We start from the raw sequence: 22,505 nt of genomic DNA, 5'->3' as shown, positions 1-22,505 counted from the left end.
AGGTCATCATACAATGGTCTTGTTATGATGGAAATTTATTACATTTATATTTGGTTTTATAATTGATTTATAGAATGTACTTTAAATAAATTATTTTGCTCAAGGGTAGAAAGTTTGAAAAGTTGCTCACCTTGTCTGCACTTGGGATGAACTTCCCTGTTCCAAGCTAAAAAATTGCTGATTATAGGAAATTCTCTGTAACCATACTGATAAGATGCCATCATGAGTGTGCTTTCCCGCATTGCTTGAGCATGAAGCAAAGTAATGATGAGTTTGCAGTTACGCCCTATAATAACAGGCTCTTGGCCCCCTGATTTTTAGGTGCCTGCCTAGCCTAGGACCACTGGCCAGTGTAATAAAGACTTTCTTGTTTCCTTGTCATGGGTCATCTCAGTGTGCTTGATTAAGTGAACTGTAGCACTGTAGCGCTATCTTCCCATTGTTCATCGATTTGCTCAAGTGGGCACCAGTAACTTCTCACAACAAATTGTGAGACTTGTTACTATTTTTGGCATATCGAATATGTCACGGGTAGCTTGCCAGGCTTTGCCCTGCAGGCGAGATACTCTTGGTAGCTTGCTGGGCTCTCCGAGAGGGGCAGAGGAATTGAATTCAGGTCGGCCATGTGCAAGGCAAATGCCCTACCCGCTGTGCTATCACTCCAGCCCATTAAGTGAACACCTGCTCAAAAATTAAATACCTACTGGGACTGGAGTGAAAATACAGCAGGTAAGGTCTTTGCCTTGCATGCAGTCAACCTGGGGTTTGATCCTCAGCACCCCAAATGGTTCCCCAGGAGTGATCCCTGAGTTCAGAACTAGGAGTCAGCTCTGAGCACTGCTGAGTATGACCCCCTTCCCCCAATGTAAATACCTGCTAGTCTCTGGGAATTTATGCATCTCTCAATTCTATAACTCTGTGTTATGATCTGACTTATGGGAACAACTGTTATCTGAAGTATCCCCTTTCCCATGTGGTACCTTTTGGCAGCCTGGAATCTCTCTGAAGGATGAGGAAGGGTGTCTGGGGCTCTGTGCGGTGAGGTTAGCAGCAGGTTCTCTCTGCCATTCACAGTCCTGGAATGTCTTCTCCTGAGTGGGTCTGTTCCACCATGATTTCTCAGGTCTGAATTCATTTCCTATATTACTCAAACCAAATTGAAATCACTTGGTTGGATTTGTCAGTCCTATTCTACTGGATGTAAAATGGGCTCATAGATTGTGACTCCCCAAAACATGGTTGGACTTTTGGGGGATTAGGAGAGAGAGAAGAGAAGGAAAGAAAGGAAGGGAGGGAAAAAGAGAGACACTGCATTGCCCAATGAAGGAGCAAGGCACTAAATGTGGTTATTTCCAGACTAGGGTGCAGTTGTCTAGTGTGGTGCTTCTCTAACTTTTGCTGACTGTGGCCCCCTTCCAACCTCCTTTCCTTCCTGCGATGTCCCCTGTCTTACCTGTTGGCTCCCCAATCTCATGCTCTGACACCCTATTTACATTTTCTTCACCTGTAGCTTCTTTGAAATATGCTGGGGGTCCATAGGAGTCCATACAGCAGCTGGTTGAGAAATATAAGCCTAAAGGTGTCTGCAAACCCCTGTACTTTACAAAGTGGCTAGTTAGAAGGCTAGTTATAATGTGCCTCCATGAACTATTGCCGATAACCTTCCTGGTTGCAAGATCTAAAAGCCTGCTCCCAGGTGCCCCTGTGGTCAGGACCTGAGGCCATACCCAGGTGACCCTGTGGACAGGTTCTGAGGCTGCTTCCAGGTGCCTCGTAGACAGGTCCAAATGCTGTTCCCATTTGGGAACAGAGAGGCAGGTGCTCTGTGCGTTCAGGTGCATGATCCACTCCAGCAAGGAGAGGGAAGCATAGGGACCCTGGGAGACAAAGGAAGGGGAATCAGACACTCCCAGTGTTTCTATTGGGATTAGTGTTACAAGGTACGATGGACAGAATGTTTTCATAGCTCTCTAAAACACTAAGACAATTCTCCCAAGGAAAATTCCCTTTTCTTTTAAAGAAAGAAGTAACAACTTCTCCAACTCATAGGACTGAAGGGCCATGAAGAAATGAGAAGAAAAAAAATGAGAGAAGAAAAAAATCTGGTAAAAGGTCTAACATTTCCATCCTGATTTTTTGGGAGAGAGAACCCTGAGCTACCTAGTCTCCTGAAAAATGATAGAAATCATCACTCAGGGGTATGAGAAGGCTGTGCACAAGAGAATGGGGGAAAAAAACATCTGCCTTCAAATGGTAGGACTGATGCTCATTCCTATCTCCTCACCTTGGAAAGAGGGAGATACTCTGCATCCCATGAAGATATTGATTTTTTGGGTCACATCTAACAGTGCCTAGGGGTGTTTGGGAATCCAAGCAGTATCAGGAATTGAGCCCAGGATTCAATGTGCAAAGCATGTGCTCTAGCCTGCTGAGAGGTCACCCTGGTCTGTTGGGAGGCTATTGAGGGGATTCTAGGAGTCCATCTGCAGCCATCACTTAGCTTGCTACCTGCCTGAATCATGGTTGCAGAATTACATTTAGGTCTGACTCTCTTGATCACATAAAATGCCAGTCATGCCCAACTTTCAAGCTGTTCTCATGGCTGCCTCTTGTCCGGCCTGTCCTACTAATATATTCATATCTGTTTTAGTATTTAATTGCCCTACCCCTCAAATGTCCTCCTTATTTCTGTTTAAAAAAATTTTTGGTGGTGTATGTCGGGGGGAGAACAGTGACTTCCAAGTGGTACCCAGTTCCCTTCTGGGAGATTTGTAGCCAACTGGTATATTGTTTAATTCAAGGGAGAAGCGAAGGACATGGTGCCTCTAGGGCCCTGAGGTATTGGAGGTTACCTGTTGGTGCACCTCCAGGGCTGTAGCTAGCAAAACTTGGGGATAAGATAGTACCAGGGATTGAATCTGTACCATTAAAAGACATATATATTCCTTAATCCCTATACTATCACTCCAGCTCCTGGTCAAACGGAAGTTATCATGAAATGGAAGTTATCATGAAACGGAAGTTATCATAAAGAGTTATCATGAAACAAATATTTGTGTCCCAAATTTGTAGGTGACATATTTGGGAACTGCACCTTCTCTAGAAAATTAAATCAAGGTCTTGAGAGGGACCCTGATTTGAGAAGCTGATACCCTTAGAAAAAGGGGGAGGGACATCAGATTTTTTTTAAATGTAGGAGTACTGCTATTTATTCAGCTATTGACATTGATTAAGCTTATTGAATTGGGCAAGAAACATCAGAACTTAACCTACACTTTCCATAGGGGGCTACAGTGAGAATGAGGCCCAAAAAAGGAGCTGCTCAGACTCCTGCAGTTACAGGTACTTTGATCTTGGACTTGCAGCCTCCATAACGCTGAGAAAATGTATTTTTGTTATTTAAATCACCCAGCACAGAGCATTTTGGTGTGGTAGCCTGAGCAGCACACAGTTGAGAAAATTACAAACTGCTCTGCTTCTATTACCTCCTTACTGCTCAACTTGGATGATCTGGCTTTCACTCACAGTCCAGGAGCAAAACTGAGCTGGGAGAGTGAGCAAGAAACTTCCCAGGCCATCAGGTGGCCTTCTCTCTCCACCATCCCAATTGGCTTTCAACTTTTCTGTTTACCTTCTCCTTTGAAAACCAACCGCTTGAGGGCTGACAGAAGGCTCAGTAGGCTGCCTGTGAGCCTTGTATAGAGGACACCCCAGGTTCCAGCCCTGGTGTTGCTCCAATATTACTGGGAATAACCCCAGAGCACCTGGAGTAGCCCCTGAGACTACTCAGGTAGTATGTGGCCCAAACAAAAAAAAAAAGGAAGGAAAGAAAAGAAAAGAAAAGCATTTGTCTTATTAGGCTATAACCGACACACATAAAGCAGCAGCTATGTGAAGTGTTTGGTCATAGTACATAGCTGTGGACCCCGGCCACACAGCCCACAGCCATCTCCCTACTCTGCCCCCTTTTTCAAGTAGCCATCACCCTACTTTCTGCAGCTCAGGTTGGAATGCATCAGTGCAGATATTATCTAAATGGAATTGTGCCACGTGTACTCTTTTTGGTCTGTTGTCTACCATCTTGTTGTCTATACCTATGGCTCATTTCTGTGGACTGCTGGCAGCATTTCTTTATATGGAAATGTCACCATTTATTCATCTGTTCATCTGCTAATGGATATTTGAGTCATTTCATGTTCTTGGCTGTCTTAAATAAAACAGCTACAAACACAAATGTAGCAGTTTTATTGTACAAATCTTTGAATGGACATGTGCTTTCATTTATTTTGGATAAATACTGAGGACTGCAAGTTGTTTTCGGAGGTGATTGTACCATCAGTTGGTTATGAGAGTTCCAAACCCTCCTCATCCTTGCCAGCACCCACAATGGTGAGTCTTTAAAATTTTAATCATTTTAATGGATGTGAAGTGACTTCTTGCTGAGCTTTTAATTTGTTTTTCTAATGACTAATGACACTATACATTTTTATCTTTTTAACCACTATCTGTTTATCTTCTCTGGTGACTCATTTCTTCTTGAAACTCTCCTCTCTTCCTCCCACTTTACCTTCCTTTTTCTTCAATCCATATCATCATTCAATTCTTATGATGTCATTAGTGCCCTTCTTGTCTCACAGTTTTAGGAGAGCTTGTAAACACACACACACACACACATACACACACATGCACTTACACACGCACGCATGCACGCGCACACACACATGCACACACACACATATACACACTACGCTAATGTGTCTCTTCTTGTCTTTATAGGATATTTCTCAAATGCTTCCCAACGCTTTCTCCTATGCAGGACTTTTAGCATTTGGGCCTGTTCCCCTAATACACACTAATCTACAACCTCCTTGAGATCATGAATTGCACCTCATTGTTACTTGAGGAGCTTAATTTACAGCTGGGTACTGAATTAAGATTTTTGAGGCAGAATTCAAAGAAATTCAATTTACCCTCTCCGTATTTTACTCTTGATTTCAATAGTATTAATGCAGTAGATGTAGAGATAGAATAATCTTGTTAAACTCATGCATTTGAATGATCCTATTAATATGAAGAGTAGAAAGAGATAAAGAACAGTTGATAAATATGATGAGCTTAAAGGATATTTATAGACAGTTGGAAAGGTGGTTTCCAAAACCCATATAAGATTTTACACTTGCAACATCCCCAGTGGGGCTGGAGCAATAGCACAGCAGGTAGGGCATTTGCCTTGCACGCAGCCAATATGGCTGACCCGAGTTTGATTCCTCTGCCCCTCTTGGAGAGCCCGGCAAGCTTCTGAGAGTATCTCATCCGCACGGCAGAGCCTGGCAAGCCACCTGTGATGTATTCGATATGCCAAACACTGTAACAATTGTCACAATGGAGAAGTTACTGGGCCCATTCAAGCAAATTGAAGAACAACAGGAGGACAGTGACAGTGACAGTGACATCCACCAGTACTCAAAAACATATCTCCTTACCAAAATCACCTTATTGATGACATGTTCCCAGCAGCAGAATTTATAATAACCAAAAAGTAAAAACAGTCCTCTCTCTGTGAATTGATGAATGAATAAAGGGATGTGGTAGACCCTTTTAATGGAGTATTACTCATCAGTGAAAAGGAATGAATCACTGGGCCAGAAAATTACTAACGTGATAGAGCACTTGCCAGCATGTGTGTGTGACCTCAATTTCAGTCCTCAGCAGTGCATGATCCTGTGGCCCCAGCATCAGCCAGGATAGTCAGGGAGGCTTCCCAGTACCCCTGATCCTAAGCCAAACTCTTTTTTTTCTTTTTATTAGTGAAACACCATGAAGTACAGTTGTAGATTTACAATGTTTTGTGCTTGGGTTTCGATTATACAATGATCAAATACCCATCCCTCCATCAGTGCCCACTTTCCACCACCATGGATAATATCGCTCCCACCCCCCCAACCCCACCCTGCCTCTGTGGCAGAGCATTCCCTTTTGTTTTCTCTCTTCTTTTGGGTGTTGTGGTCTGCAAAAGAGGCACTGAGTGGCAAACATGTTCAGTACATAGTCTACTTTCAACATGCATCTCCCCTCCTGGGAGGATCCTCCAAACACCCTTTATTTGGTGCTCCCTTCTCTATCTGAGCTGCCCTTTCCCCTAGAATGCCCAGCTGGCCTCTAAGCTATGGCTATGGAGTAATCCTCCTGGTGCTGATCTCAGCTATTCTTGGGTATTAATCTCGCATTTTGTTACTTTATATCCCCCAGATGAATGCAATCTTTCTATGTCTATCCCTCTCTTTCTGGCTCATTTCGCTTAGCATGATACTTTCCACGTTGTACCACTTGTATGTAAATTTTATGACTTCATCTTTTCTAACAGCTACATAGTACTCCATTGTGTAGATGTACCAAAGTTCCTTTAACCAGTCATCTGTTTTTGGGCATTCAGGTTTCTTCCAGTTTCTGGCTATTGTAAAGAGTGCTGCAATGAACAAAGAAGTGCAGATGTCACTTCGACTATACATTTTTGCCTCTCTGGGATATATTCCCAGGAGTGGTATTGCTGGGTCAAATGGGAGTTCAGTTTCTAATTTTTTGAGAATCGTCCATACTGTTTTCCAGAAGGGCTGAACCAGTCGACATTCCCACCAACAGTGAAGGAGTGTCCCTTTCTCGCCACATCCACGCCAGCATCGGTTGCTTTTGTTCTTTTGAATGTGGGCCAGTCTCTGAGGTGTGAGATGGTATCTCATTGTGGTTTTGATCTGAATCTCCCTGATGATTAATGATGTAGAGCATTTTCTCATGTGCTTTTTTGCCATTCGGATTTCTTCTTTGAGAAAGTTTCTGTTCATTTCATTGCTCCATTTTTGGATGGGGTTGGATGTTTTCTTCTTGTGGAGTTTAACCAGTATTTTGTATATCCTGGATATCAACCCCTTGTCAGATGTGTATTTGGTGAATATCCTTTCCCATTCTGTAGACTGTCTTTGTATTTTGGTCACTGTTTCTTTGGAGGTGCAGAAGCTTCTTAGTTTAAGATAATCCCATTTATCTATCTCTGTTTTCACTTGCTCGGCCAGTGGCGTGGCATCTTTGAAGATACCATTAGCTTCAATGTCATGGAGGGTTTTGCCAACTTTATCTTCAATGTACCTTATGGTTTCTGGTCTGATGTTGAGGTCTTTAATCCATTTTGATCTTACTTTTATACACGATGGTAGGCAGAGTTCTGAGCCCATTTTTTTTTTTGCATGTAGCCGTCCAGTGATGCCAGCACAATTTGTTAAAGAGGATTTCCTTACTCCACTTCACATTTTTGCACCTTTATCAAAGATTAGATGATTATATTATTGAGGGGAGATGTCAGTATATTCAACCCTGTTCCATTGGTCTGCAGTTTTGCCTTTGTTCCAGTACCATTCTGTTTTAATTATTTCTGCTTTGTAGTAGAGCTAGAAGTTCGGGAGGTTGATTCTTCCCATTTTCTTTTTCCTAAGAATTGCTTTAGCTATTCGTGGGGGCTTATTGTTCCATATAAATTTCAGGAGTGTTTGCTCCATTTCTTTGAAGAATGTCATGGATATCCTTATAGGGATTGCATTGAATTTATACAATGCTTTCGGTAGTGTTGCCATTTTGACAATGTTAAGTCTCCGGACCCATGAGCAGGGGTTATCTTTCCATTTCCTCATGTCCTCTCTTATTTCCTGAAGTAGCGTTTTGTAGTTTTCTTTGTACATGTCCTTTACTTTCCTAGTTAAGCTGATTCCTAGGTACTTGATTTTCTGGGGCACAATTGTGAACGGGATTGTTTTTTTTTATGTCGCTTTCTTCTCTCTCACTGTTTGCATATAGGAAAGCCATGGACTTTTGGGTATTGATTTTATAGCCTGCAACTTTACTATATAAGTCTATTGTTTCTAGGAGTTTTTTGGTGGAGGTTATTGGGTTCTCTAAGTAGAGTATCATATCATCTGCGAATAGTGAGAGCTTGATTTCTTCCTTTTCTACCTGAATGCCCTTAATATCTTTTTCTTGCCTAATCGCTATTGCAAGTACTTCCAGTACTATATTGAACAGCAGTGGAGAGAGTGGGCATCCTTGTCTCGTCCCTGATCTTAGAGGGAAGGCTCTCAGTTTTTCCCCATTGAGGATGATGCTTGCTGTAGGCTTGTGGTAGATGGCTTTAACTATGTTGAGGAAAGTCCCCTCTATACCCATTTTGTAAGCCAGACTCTTTAGGTTTACACTGCCAGGAGTTGCCCCAGTCGCACTGCTGGGTATGGTGCCTATTTTAAAACACAGGAAAGAAGTAGTGATAGTCTATGACTTGAACAAAACTTGAAAATATGCAAAGTGAAAAAGTCTAGACAGATGAGTTTCTATGTTTTATCATATCACTGTGTGAAATATCCAGAATAAACAAATCCATAGTCACAGAAAGTAGATTCCTGGTTGTGAGTGTGAGGGGAGAGGGAAGTGGGGAGTGACCATGAATGGCTATAGGATTTTGTTTTGTGGTGTGGGGGCAGGGGCCAGTGCTCAGAGGATATTCCAGAATCCAGTGCTCAGATGTCCTCTCCTGGAAATGCTGGGGACCCATGTGGTTCTGGAAATAAAACTTGGGTTGCCTGCATGTTTGCCAGCATTGTTGAGTTTTCCCTTCGGTTCAGCACAGAATTTCACTGCAGAGGATGGAAATGTTCTGGAGTCAGATAATTCTCAGGATTACATGATACCCTTGAAAGGGGTAATATATATATATATATATATATATATATATATATATATATATATAAATTTATATACATAAAGTTTATTTATGTATGTTTTATTTGTGTATGTTATATATGTCACTGTCCTCCTGTTGTTCATTGATTTGCTTGAGCAGGCCCAGTAACATCTCCATCGTGAGTATTGTTGTTACTGTGTTTGGCGTATTGAATACGTCACAGGTAGTTTGCCAGGCTTTGCTGTGCGGATGAGATACTCTCAGTAGCTTGCCGAGCTCTCCAAGAGAGGCGGAGGAATCTAACCCAGCTCGGCCAGGCTGGCTGTGCATAAGGCAAATGCCCTATCACTCTGCTATCACTCCAGCCCATATTAAATATAGTGCATGTATTAGTTTTTGTGGAAAATAAAAGGGACAAATGTAACCACTTACTTTTACAAAATTAAATACAAGATTGGATGCAACAGAAAGCAACAGAGCAATTCGTGTACAAAAAGGGTTGGAGTTGAAAGAGAATATTTTCTGCTAGAGGATATTAATTTGTCAGTATTCTAGAATCATGAACAAAGCATTATCAGCAACCCATTGACAATTAAGAGACCAGTAAGGTGTTTACTGATCTTCAGAAATATAGGAGGGAGGAAAAGAAAGTAAGCAAGCAAGCAAGAAAGAAAGAAAGAAAGAAAGAGAGAGAAAGAGAGAAAGAAAGAAAGAAAGAAAGAAAGAAAGAAAGAAAGAAAGAAAGAAAGAAAGTGAAAATACAGGGAAAAAGAAAATGGAGAAAGAGAAGGAAGGAAAGGAGAGAGGGATGAGGAGGAAAGGCAGAAGGGATTCAAGGGGCTGCCTAGTGGGGAGGTGGGGGGGGGCAGCAGCCTCAGGCTGACCTTGACATGTGCAGGGCAGCCCCCTTGGGACCTGTGGTAGGAGAATGCCTGCTGCACGGCCACCATCAAAGCATTCTTCTGAGCAGCTTGGCACGCCAGGACTACTTGCATATTTTCCACTCCTGAGTGGAATAAGAGCTAGAGGAAGAAAATGTGAACTGTGTTAGGAATTTCTCTCCGCCACAGAGGTCAGCTGTGGATTGACACTTGTTCGACATGTGAATGAATGAGTCTTTCTGCAGGCCATGCTGAGCCCCGCCGCTTTGTTCCTCACTCACAGGGTGGACTCATGGGCTTGCCCTAAGCAGCCATTGTCACCCTAGGAAGGCAGCCTCCAGGCCTCCCCATTTGCTCTGCAGCTGACACAATCAGGCTTCCCCACTGGCTGGAAAAGGTTCACTAAGCTCCAGTGAACTGACAAACATGGGCTCAGCTTCGGGCTCTTGTCAAAGTGCCAGTATCAGATTAATGTTTAACACAAGCAGTATAAATGCATACATGCATACATAAGGACAAATCTGTGTCTATGACAGAGAAAAAATAGTATTGATTTAAGATAATCAGAGAATAACTCCAGGGCAAGTGTATTTTGAGGGGCAGGGGGGCAGGATGAATGTCACACTTTGGGATGTTTAGGGCTTACTCCTGGCTCTGCCACTTACCTGCTGTACTATCTCTCCAGCCTGACAGCTGCATCTTTTAATGCCTTGATCCAAAGATGGTTCTCCACCTGTGCTTTTTAATATCTAACAGAGGCTATTTCAAGAGATGTTAGTTCCTATGGTTTGAGCCATACCCGTGTGCACTTCAATAAGGCAAACTCATCATCTAAGAGGCTGGAAGATTTTCTTATACACGGCAGCCAAAGCAATACAGATAAAATGTGCTGATTTTGTAAGGAACACATGAGCACATTGCTGAATGTTGCCATAGTTTCTTTTCTCTTTTTCCTTCTTTTTGCTTGTTTGGGGACCACACTTGGAGGTACTCAGAAACTACCTTCTGCAGTGCTTGGGGGTTGTTTCTTGGAGTGCTTAAGAAACCAGTGTCAGGGTTCATACCTTGGCCTCCAGCAAGCATAGCCTGTGGAGTTTCCCAGTCTTTTACCCCCATTTCTTTCAAAAAATAATCAGGAGGTTACCTTAAGAATGGCTTCTTTTGTACAGAAACTGAATTTGCCCACTTGGTTATCATCTACTTCAGAGATGGCTAAGACGAAAGTAGTTGGAGCATATCTGCAAGAGGAAACAAAATTGTCTTGATGAGCTGTGCAATTGGCCAAGAAATGGCCATTCTGATGGGACAGAATGACAAGGACTGAGTTGTGGGACATCAGAGAAAATATAGGTTTTATAAAGGCACATGTTTCTCCCCACCAAAGGACCCCAGGGTCTTTTCAGTCCTGGGATTTGACATCCTTGCAAATTGATTACAGTGACTATCCACTCTGGAGTGTTCGGAATTTTTCTCTTTTCCTCATCATGTCACTGCTCTCTGTGGTTTTCCTCTTTTTATTTTTTTCTATTTGGCATTTTAGCCCACACCTGGAAATACTCAGGACATACTCCAAGTTCTCTGCTCAGGGATCACTCCTGGTGATGCTTGGGGGATCATATGAGACACTGGGAGTAGAACCCAGGTCAGCTGCATGCAAGACAAATTGCTCCGGCCCACTCCTCTTTTCCTCGTACCTTCTTTATCTCATCTGTGCAGGCCCCTCACTGACCTGGTTCCCATGTTTATTCCCAAAATATTGCCCAGTTTTCAGCCTCACATGGTCCCAGCTATCATCCAAATGTTCCTGACATCCACATTTCTGTCTTGGGCTGCAGTCCTCTGTCCGAAACTCAGATCACTTATTATCTTGGTTTCTTTACCTGTAATTGGATGTGTCACTTCTCTTGCAAGGTTATAGAATAATGGGCATGCCTCTGCTTTTAAAGTATAAGCCATTCTAATGTGTTTGTATCTGTTAGTCTAGAGAGGTAGCTTTAAGGAATGAACAGACATCAAACAAATGCAAATTCAAGACATAATATCCTTGGATGTGTAATTCTGTGGCCTCTCCAGATCTTGCTGGATCTCTGGGTTATTATTTGGAGGACCAGACATGGCTGGGACAGACTACACAGCACGGAGGCTGCTTTTGCTGATTAGCTGTATTCAAATCCATGGACTATGTGATCGCCTCTTATTTTTTTCTACCTCTTATTAAAATAAAAGGGGAGGGCAGGGAAAGAAGAGCATCACAGCAGATAAACTACTGTGCAGAGAATTTAGACTGTAATAAGATTTTTGTAGCCTGTGGTGAGAGAAATGATTTTGTATTGTTCATTCATTCTTACTGTTACCTTTTCACTTGGATCCTCTCAAGGCTCACCTGTCCACATGGTCACTGTCCTCCAGCACAGAGGTTATGAAGACAGAGGAAGCACAGTCTGCCTTGTCCTTGAGTGATGCAAATTCAAAGTGAACAGGTCTCAGATGCAAATGGAACTCTTCAAACCCCATCTCCCATGCCAGCTCTTTATAGAGACTAAAAGGGGGGGGAAAAGAGCCAAGAACATTTGCTATTATTTGCCCTGAAAGGAGAGTCAGTGGTAAGAAAACCAAAACATCAGAATAAGCACAAAAGCAAAAGTCAAAACACGAGTAAAGCCAAGTCCGGTATGAAGCAGATGAGTCATTGCAAAGCTCTTGTGTCTGCTCTATGCAAGGGTTGTTAAAGATAGTAGTCCGGGTAGGAGGAGACGCTTCAGTACTTCCTAACACTCTCACTTCCTGCAGGCTGGCTTCTCTTCTCCAGACTCTGCAGGACACGGAAACTGTGATCTTAAATGTGATCTTAAAGGGACATGACAACCTGACATGGCTCTATAGCTGCTTCTCCAGTGAGCAAAACTCTGTGTGTGTGTGTGTGTGTGTGTGTGTGTGTGTGTGTGTGTGTATGTGTATACCCTCCAAGGGATGTTAATAACTTGAGATAAAATAGAGGGGACATTTTCTGTTTGTTTTCTAAAAGAAGGTAAGTCTCCAGATAGGCACTGAGTAATTTTTTTTTCCCTGAAAAGAGCGTGGTAGGTCACATAAGTTTGAGAACCTGTGTCCTAAAAGGGCAGTGCTCCCTGACATCGATAAATTGAATTAGAAAAAGCAACCACACTTTGTTCACACATGTTTTTCAGGAACTACTCTGCAGAAGCAACAACTATTTCATGAGAAGGCTTAGCAAGTAGAAATTCAGACTCCCTAATGCTCCCCCACTTCCATTCCTGCTTGCCTTTTACTTTCAAAATAGCCAGAAGAAACTAAACCCTGTTACAAGTTCTGTTTTAGGAGGAAGTGCCAGAAAACACATCATTATCATCATCATCATCATCCTATTTTCCCCAGACTTTCTATTTTTTCCTCAAGGTCTTCATTCTGTTTGTTTCAAAACCCACTTCATAATTTCCAAGAAATAGACAAGATAGAAGCTGATTATCCTAACTGCATAGCTATTCCCTGCAACAAAGGGATAGATTTGTCTCAAATTCCATGAAACACAGTAGATGTGAACATTATTCGTGCCTTCTTCACAAGGAAGTTCATTCCCAGCCATAAATCCACTCCCTTCTTGCAAAAGCCAGTGGGATGTGTTTGGCTTCCTCAGGCATCAGGCAGTGACATTTGATTTCAACACCAAAGTTCCCTCAACCCAAGCACCTAACCATCTTTTCTCAGCCTTCCCAGCTGGGCACTTGGCCCCTCCCATGAGGAATCCCATTCCCCACGAATCCTGGGTCCCTATGCTCTGGCCTCATGACCACTTCATTGGTATCTCCTCTTGTTTCAATCCCTGGTATTTCCTGAGGTTCCAAACACCGTCCTCTTCTGAGCATCTTTGTCTCTTCCTTGGAAACTATGGCACTCCACCCTCCACTGTAAGACTCCCTTCCCTTATGCTTATAAAAGAACCTGCCACTCCATCTTTGTTCTCTCTCAACTCTGAGGTCTACTCCCACAGTTCCACAGCTTGTCATGAAGCTTCATTCAGAAGTCTGAAGGTGAAAGGCTGCCTTTCCTATGTCTTCCCTCCTCTCCCATTCCCATTTAACTTCTCCATTTCATGCAACTGGCACAGCAAGTTGGTACACAATGGGTCTGACCCTGTTTGCTGGCTGCTGTAACCAAGTGCCCTAAACTGTGTGATTTAAACAACAACACTTGGCCTCAGCACTGAAGGACACAGCGTTGGCAGGCCCATAGCTTCTGAGGGTTGAGAGGAAAGGATGTTGACTCTCCTCGGCTTACAGGTGCCATATTCTCCTTATGACTTTACTTAGTGTGTTCTCTGGTGTGTCCAGTTTTATTCTTCTGATTAGGACACTAGTCATATACTCTGTATGTCTAACAACTTCAGTTGAAATTGATTGCCTCTACAAAGGCCTTGTCTCCAAATAAGGTCACATTCTGAGGTACTGGAATCCAGGCCTTGAACATAAGAACATTGAGGGGATACAATCTATAACATTTTTATATTTATACCAGGGAAGGGAAAATAGAATGATGATGATAATGATGTGTTTTCTGGCTCTTCCTCCTTTTATATCCCTTTTATATATCCCTTTTATATCCCTTTTATCCCTTTTATGATCCACCGAGAAATATCCGTGTTCTGGGATTTTACAGTGTTTTTGTTCATGTGACAGTACAGAGTTAACTTTAACCTTACAAGCACCCTGAAGGCAAGGATAAAACATTTTGGGGGGTGCAGGGGAGGCCAGAGAGATAGTATAGCTGCTAAGGCACTTGCCTTCCATCTCACCACCTCTGATTCAAATCCCTGGCATCTCATGTGGTTCCTGACCACTGCCAGGGGTCCTTCCTGAGCACAGAGCCCAGAATAGCCCCCCCAAAAAAAATAAAAAAGAAATTTTGGGGAAGCTGTATCAAAGTTGTATCAAAGAAGCTTGCAATATTATCTTGACTCCTTGTTTGAAATCTGTCTAGAACTCTTCAGTTATGGACTTTTAGGTAAATAATTAATCTCAGCTTTGCTGATTAGAAAGGAAGCTACCTCGTAAGTTTGTTCAGAGAATAAATGAGCTATCATATAGGAAATCTTCGTACGGGCCCAGCCATAACAGGCCTCTGTCATGATTGGTGGGAGAGAGGATTCTTCATCTTCAGGACTTCATGAGGGGTGGGGGGAGAAAACACTAGTCATCCTGTGAGTTCGCCACAAAGTCTAGTTCCATGATTTCTGCCTGGGTAGCGTGACCATTTATACACATTGTCATCATCTCATGATCACACTGGCATTCCCTCTCCCTGGCCCCTGCTGGTCTGGCCTGGACACCATCACTGGCTTATCTGTCTCCTTTCCCTGACTCCCAGCTTCTTCAGGTGTGGATGCCGACTCCCACATCCACCACGAGGTCTTGACATTGGTGTGACACAGAAAATTTTGGCAGCAGTAAAAGTCTTCTGAATGTGCAACTGCAAAAATGAATTCAAAATCAACTGTCCATGTTGTAGGTTTCAGGGAAAAAAGGTTCACACACGCCCAAAGTCTAAGCAATCCTTCTCTGGGAACCCCCACCTCATCTTCTGCTCTGCTATTCAACTTCATTGCATCCAAGAGTAAATCCAATCCCCACACACCAGGTGCTGGTGTAGGGCGCCCTCTTACAGGGTGACAGACAGCCTGGTGAACAACATGGATGAGGCTTCTGGGCTCTGAGGGCTTGGGGAGAGAAGAAATGGATAGTACCAACACTGTGTATCTCAGCATAGAGCTGAAAGGGCTGGAGGAGTGAGCCGACAGGCCCTAGGGAGCCAGTAAGGGGATAGAGCAAGGGGCAAGGCTAGACTTTAGCTATTTTGAAAGATCCCTTTGGCAGTCTTGGGGGGTCCCCAGGGGATGACTTGCAGGAGGAGACCCACCCTCATCTGTTCACCCAATTCACTGACCGGGCTAAGTGTACACTGGCCAGACTCATCTCTATCAGCCGGTGACGGAGCGTCAAAAGTTCTAGAAGTTTGGAAAACGTCTCCAGGAGCAGCGCGGGACAATGTTTGCCTTGACTCTGCCCTGTGTTGGCTGCCGACTTGAGTGCCAGCAGACCCGTCTCCCCGACGAGAAAGGGGTCGCCCATCACTTTAGTGGAAAAGAGCTGCAAGAGAACAGGGTGCTTTTCGTCTCTCTCTCTCTCTCTCTCTCTCTCTCTCTCTCTCTCTCTCTGTCTTACACACACACACACACACACACACACACACACACACAGTGGTGTTTCTGGGGAAAATCACAATACTGCTACTTTTCCTGATTCTGGATCCAGCTCTCCTGGGCACTGCCACCTACAAGTGGTGAGACTTGGGGCAACAGACTCTGTTGTCAAACCCTTTCCTCCCCCTCTTTGCTAGGGTTAGGGATAGGAACGCCTCTGTCAGAGAGGAAGTGGTGGTTGATAACCACCTAACAGGGCAGTGAGGAGGGTGAAGTGAGTCACCATCAACAAAAGGGTCTGGTTACAGCATTAAATGTTAGTTGTGGTACAATGGGTTAAGCCAAAATAAATAGAAAAGGCAAAATCCACCCAAACAGAAGCAGAAGTTCTTGAGATACTTCAAGTATTTTAATGACTAAAGTCACAATAACTATTCTTATAAACCGCTCTGACTTTGGTTGCAAAATGTCAAAGAATGTTCACATCTATGGACTCATTCATATGGTCGCAAGTTTGCCAGGAAGTAGGTATTCCAGATGCCACTGCCTCTGCTTCCCGGGGAGGGATCTGAGGGGATACCCAGCCTTTCTCAACCTACATAGATGGAGCAGGAGAAACCCTGTCATTTTACATGGGAGCTTATGATACTCTACTTGAAGTGACAATGATTTTTTATATTTCAGGTCACTGGGCTCCTCCTCTCTGACATCTTTGTCGCTGTCTAAGGCACCACCTCTGGGGCCCCCCAACTGGCTTTGGTTTCGTTCTCCAAGGATGAACAAGCTCCCTGAAGGATCCACTGATCCACTGTAAGCTTTGCCTCCTTGAGGTTGAGACCTCTAGACTCTAGAAGTCTCCCAAAGTGATAGACTGGGTAAGCGACAGGAAGGTCTCACTTAGCATTGTTGATAAATTCTGTCAAACTGTGACTTTAAGTCACATGCTGTAGACCTGCAAGCAGGTTCTTGAATAACGCTCTTTATTTAGTGCAGTGTTGGCGGGCTCTTCTTTTTCTCACAATATTTTAGAGGGCTGTTTTTTATCTTCTGAAGGAAATATCTACTCATAGGAGAGTGTGTGTGGGGGGAGCTCAGAGGCTAATACAAAATATTGAGCTGAATATTTACCATGTATAGGTCTAAATTTGAATGCATTTCAAAAGAAATAATAATTAAAACTGGAATATCAATGGGGGAACTAGAGCAGTATCTCAAAGACTCGTGATTGATAATAAAATTTAAAATTCACTTGAAATTTTTGGTACCATATTATAAGATGAAAAAAATTCCCCCCAATAAATAGTGATAAGATAAATGTTTGGAAATTTGACATGAAAAATTATACTTTAAGCCTACCTCAACACACACACACACACACACACACACACACACACACACACGGTGGAATACTAACACTGTCCTGTAGCACTGTCCTCCCATTGTTCATCGATTTGTTCGAGTGGGCACCAGTAACGTCTCCATTGTGAGACTTGTTGCTACTGTTTTTGGCATATTGAATATGCCACGAGGAGCTTGCCAGGCTCTGTTGTGCGGGCAGGATACTCTCGGTAGCTTGCCGGGCTCTCTGAGAGAGACAGAGGAATCAAACCCAGGTCAGCTGCGTGCAAGGCAAACACCCTACCCACTGTGCTATCGCTCCAGTGATTGGTGGAATACTAAAGAAATAAAAGTAATTTTTACTTTTTGGGGTGTGTGTGTGGGTTGAACCACACCTGGAAGTGCTCAGGGTTTACTCCTGGCTGTATTATCAGGGATCTATTATCCAGGCTCTATTATCCTGGTGGAGCTCAGGAAACCATGTGTGATCCTGGAAACTGAACTGGAATCAGTACATGCAAGGCAAGAGCTCCCCACAAACAGAGCAGTGCCCCTTAGCACTCCCAGGTGTGGCCCAAACTCCCCACTACCATCCAGAAAATAAATAATAAAATATACAACAATATATTATATATAATAAACCAGAAAACATTTCCCCTGTTCCTTTAGCTAGCTAGCTCCTCTTTTAATTAAAAAAAATTTTTTTTTGCTTTTGGAGTCACACCCAGCGATGCACAGAGGTTACTCCTGGCTTTGCACTCAGGAATTGCTCCTGGTGGTGCTCAGGGGACCATATGGGATGCTCGGAATCAAACCCGGGTCAGCCATGTGCAAGGCAAATACCTGCTGTACTATCACTCCAGCCCTGCTCCTCTTTATTTTAATTGTAGTAACTTACTGATAGACTAGAAACAGTGACTAAGAAGGAACTAAAACATCACCTAAAGATGTTGGCAAGATTTAGGCCTATGATCAATCATCTGGTCCAATCAGAATATGAAACCAAATATGACAAGGAGGCTAAGTCGTAACATCTGGAAGGAAACATTCTCTTTTAAGAACCCACGCCCCACCTTCAGGGAACTCACATCTTTCCTGAGTTGGGCGCTGTACCAGGTCTCCGGGTTGGTGGGGCTGAGCCACACCTCCAGGGCCAGCCAAAGCACACGTCTTTCCAGCAAGGCCAGGTGGCCTGCAGATGCGGGTTTGCAGGCATGGCAGGCCTCCTGAAGGAGGTGTTCAAGGGCTCTGGGGATGAGTGATGCCAGCCCCAGGGAAGGGTGGAACTCCAGCAGATAAATGTTTTTCAAAGTTGGGCTTAAATAAGAGGTAAAGTTAATGTCACTATTTTGCACAATAAAGAACACAGTCTGTTTCCAAACATCTTTATATTGTATGTTTTATATTGTATGTTTTAAAAGATGTATATAAAATACTTTTATTCCAGGGTCAAAATATTGAGAGTTTAAAGATATTTAAGAGGCCATCCAGGGAACCTACTAGGTTACAAAATACTCTTTGCTTTAATACTAGCCCTTTCACAATGGGAAGACATAGGAATATAGCTTGGAGTCTAATAAGAAGACTCTGAAGGCCGGAACTAAAGAGATAACCAACAGGCTGAGCTCATGCTTTGCATGCAGGAAGCCTGGTTTAATCCCAGTACCCGACAGTCCCCTGAGCACTGCTGGGAGAGACCCTTGAGCACAGAGACACGAGCAAGCCCTGAGCACCACCAGGTATGCTCTCTCCTAAGGACAGACTCTCTGGGGCAGAGAGATGGCTCAAAGGGTCTGAGCACTTGCTTTATATGAGGGAGCCCTGAGTTGGATTCTTCATAGCACACGATCCCTCCCAAGCACCACCAACATTAACTCTTGAGCACGGCCAGTTGAGCACCCCCATCAACAAAGAATAAAATTCTAAAACTGTATTTAACAAGAGTGCTTACATTCTAGGCAAATAATAAAAAACAAATCACTTCACTTAATCACTTAATCCCCGTTATTCATCGATTTATTCGAGCGGGTGCCAGTAACGTCTCCGTTCATCCCGGTTGCGTGCTAGCGTAGCCCAATGGTATCTGTTCGTTCTAGGATCATGCAGAGCCTCAAACCGATCATTTAGGGTCTTGACGAAGAAGTCTGACCATCTTATAGGTGGGCGTCCACGTGATCTTTTGATGTCCCGTGGAATCCAATCAGTAATGGCTCTAGTCCAGCGGTTGTCTGTAAACCTCATTACGTGTCCAGCCCATCTGATTTTTGATGTCTTGGCAAATGAGACAGCGTCCCTGATTCTTGAGCGTTGACGAAGATCAGAACTTCGGATTCTATCTCTCATTTGAGTGAATCGTGATATTCCAAGCATAGTTCTTTCGATTCCTCTTTGAGAGACCCGAATAGCGTTCTCATCCTGTTTTCGTAGGGTCCAGGTCTCTGAGGCATATGTTAATGCAGGAAGAATAGTGGAATCAAAGAGATGTGCTCGTAGCTGGAGTTTCTTCGTCCTTTTAGTTATTTCTTCAATGCTCTTGAAGGCATTCCAAGCCACTCTCTTCCTCCTGCGCAACTCAGGTGCCAGGTCATTCTTCATGTTGATTTCTCGACCTAGGTATATATAACTGTTGCATTCAGAGATGGTGGTTCCGTTGAGAGCGAATGGAGTGTCAGGAACAAGGCTGTTTCTCATAAACATTGTCTTCGTAAGATTCAGCTGTAGTCCGACCTTTCCACATTCACGGTCGAAGTCGTTCAGCATTTGTGCTGCTTGGTTGATGTTTGGTGTTATTAGAACGATGTCATCAGCAAAGCGGAGGTGGTGTAGTTGCCGACCATCTATCTTCACTCCCATGCTTTCCCATTCCAGTCGTCGCATGATGTTCTCGAGGGTGGCACTGAAGAGTTTTGGTGAAATGGTATCACCCTGCCGAACCCCTCTCTTGATATGGATGATTACTTCTTTGTAGAATGGTGAGATCTTGGTAGTGAATCTGCAATAGAGCTCACGAAGGATCTTGATGTATTGAGTTTGTACGCCCTGATTGGCTAGGGCTTCCATGACTGCTTCCGTCTCAACAGAATCAAAGGCCTTCTTTAAATCAATGAACGTTAGACAGAGCGGCATCTTGAACTCCCGAGATACCTCAATGAGCTTGGTTATTGTGTGGATATGGTCGATGGTATTGAATCCTTTTCGGAATCCAGCTTGTTCACATGGTTGTCCTTCATCTAGTGTTCTGCTAATCCTATTCAGGATGACACGAGTGAATAGTTTGTAGATGACAGACAATAGGCAGATTGGGCGATAGTTGCCAATGTCGTGAATGTCTCCTTTCTTGTATAGTAGTACAGTCCTGCTGGTTTTCCATTGGGATGGAACCTTGCATTCAGACAGGTAGCGTGTGAAGAGTCGAGCCAATGTATTGATGAGTACTGATGGCAAGTTCTTCAGGTGTTCAGGTCTGATCTTGTCTGGGCCAGGTGCTCTTTGTTTCTTTACTGACGAGATGGCATGTTGGATTTCGGAAGGGAGAACATTGGGAACGACATATCCATCATGTGGTATGTGGTATGTGGGCAAGTGAATGTGGCTATTAAAGAGATCTGAGTAGAAGTCATGAATAATCTTCTCCATTGCCCTTCTGGAAGATGTGATAGATCCATCATGGTGTCGGAGGGCATCATAATAATTTTAATTTATTATCAATATAATTTTAAAATGATTAAATATAAAAAATAATTTCTTTGGTTATTTTCTTTTTAACCTTTCTTTATTCCTTCTCTTTCTCCCCTCCCCCATCTCTAATTTGTGGATAGAACTGCTGGAATCATTCTAATTTGCCAAAAGGATGCTATATTTTATAAATGGATGAGGCTAGAAACAATACAACACTTGTCTGTGAGCAATCCTCTGGAAACAGAAGACACAGCCCAAGTTAAGGGTCTTTTCTGCACCTATTAAATAAAAGACCATAAATATTTCTTAGATCTACACAGTGGGATTCCTTTCAGTCCCTTAAGATCTAAGATTTTAAAAAAATCCATCTACAACTGGAAAGGAATCTCTTCTAGCAAATGTTATTTGCTTTGGAGACTCTGACAACAGTTCTTGGTAACCATATAGCTCTTGCAAATTCTGCCAAAAACCATTTCCTGAGCAGGAGGCGTTTGCCATAGCTGCATACACACACAGCTGGTGTCTCAAGTTTATTACAGTGTAGAAATCAATCCTGAGAAAGTTTGTGGAGAAATGAAATCTTGGGTCAGAGAGAGACAGAGCAAGAGAGCGAGCACAGGCTTTGCACGAGGAGGTCCAGGTTCCATCCATAGTATCTCATGGTTTCCTGAGCACTGCCAGGAGTGGAAATGAGTATTACTCAGGTGTGACCCACCTAATCCCACATCCCCCCCCTCAAAAGAAAGAAAGAAAAAAAGAAAGAAAGGAAGGAAGAAAGGGAGGGAGGGAGGAAGGTAGAAAGGAAGGAAGGAAAGGAAGGAAGGAAGGAAGGAAGGAAGGAAGGAAGGAAGGAAGGAAGGAAGGAAGGAAAGAGGAGGAGGGAGGGAGGGAGGGAGGGAGGAAGGAAGGAAGAGGGAGGAATGAAGGGAGAGAAGGAAGGAAGGAAGGAAGGAAAGAGAAAGAAAGAAAGAAAGAAAGAAAGAAAGAAAGAAAGAAAGAAAGAAAGAAAGAAAGAAAATACACCTGTGTGCTGGAAACTCCCAGGAATCTTTCTCAAGCCGCGGGATTAGAATGTCAGCTATGAAATCCTACGGCAGTCTGCTGGTGCCCAGGATGACACCATTGCCTGATGCAGCTATTTTTTTTTCTAGACAGCCTGCTGCACTGTTGAACTGGACATGGGCATGCGTACAAGGCCAAGCTTCTGTTGTTCAGAACTGCATCCTCACCCTCTAACACACTTCTTGGTGCTCAACAAATATTTGCGGGATGTTGAAAGAAGCTTGGAAATTTCTCCACCCACTTGGAGGCTAGCGACAGTGTGACCCTGAGCTGCACAGACCGGCCTGAGATGTGGCACCTCCTTCCCAGTTCCTTCTCTCCCCTCAGAGGCTGGAAGGGAGAGGGGGAGGCACATGAGATGCTGAGAGGATGACTAAAGCATGTACTCTCTCTGCACTTCATTCTGGGAAATGGATCTGCTTCTTAGCGGGGTGAGGTCACAAGGTGAGGCTGCAGAAAGCTTTTCAGTGCCAGAATAAGTAAATTTTTTTCTGAGAAACTTTTGCGCACGTCTTACTTGCAGAGATGTCAGCTGAGGGACACTTCTGGTTTAAATCCTCTGATGGCATTTCAAGAGCAACTGCTGTTGTTCATGATTTCCCCCAAGGAATTA

At 43.5% G+C, this 22,505-nt stretch overlaps 1 protein-coding gene across 1 annotated transcript in view; it reads right to left on the bottom strand.

Moving 5' to 3' along the window:
• Positions 1-4,966: 4,966 nt before the first annotated feature.
• The window catches only part of LOC130033654 (uncharacterized), a 58,621-nt gene continuing 41,082 nt past the window's right edge, over positions 4,967-22,505 (bottom strand). The window contains exons 11-16 of the mRNA XM_056125447.1: positions 18,241-18,469; positions 15,559-15,761; positions 11,984-12,139; positions 10,745-10,838; positions 9,564-9,741; positions 4,967-5,061 (exon numbers count right to left, since the gene is read on the bottom strand). Coding sequence (XP_055981422.1) covers positions 4,967-5,061; positions 9,564-9,741; positions 10,745-10,838; positions 11,984-12,139; positions 15,559-15,761; positions 18,241-18,469 — 955 coding nt within the window. The remainder of the gene's footprint in view (positions 5,062-9,563; positions 9,742-10,744; positions 10,839-11,983; positions 12,140-15,558; positions 15,762-18,240; positions 18,470-22,505) is intronic.

This window comes from Sorex fumeus, unplaced genomic scaffold, assembly GCF_029834395.1.
Source record: "Sorex fumeus unplaced genomic scaffold, SorFum_2.1 ptg000054l, whole genome shotgun sequence".
Lineage (NCBI taxonomy): Eukaryota > Metazoa > Chordata > Mammalia > Eulipotyphla > Soricidae > Sorex > Sorex fumeus.
This window is presented reverse-complemented; position numbering and strand designations above follow the sequence as displayed.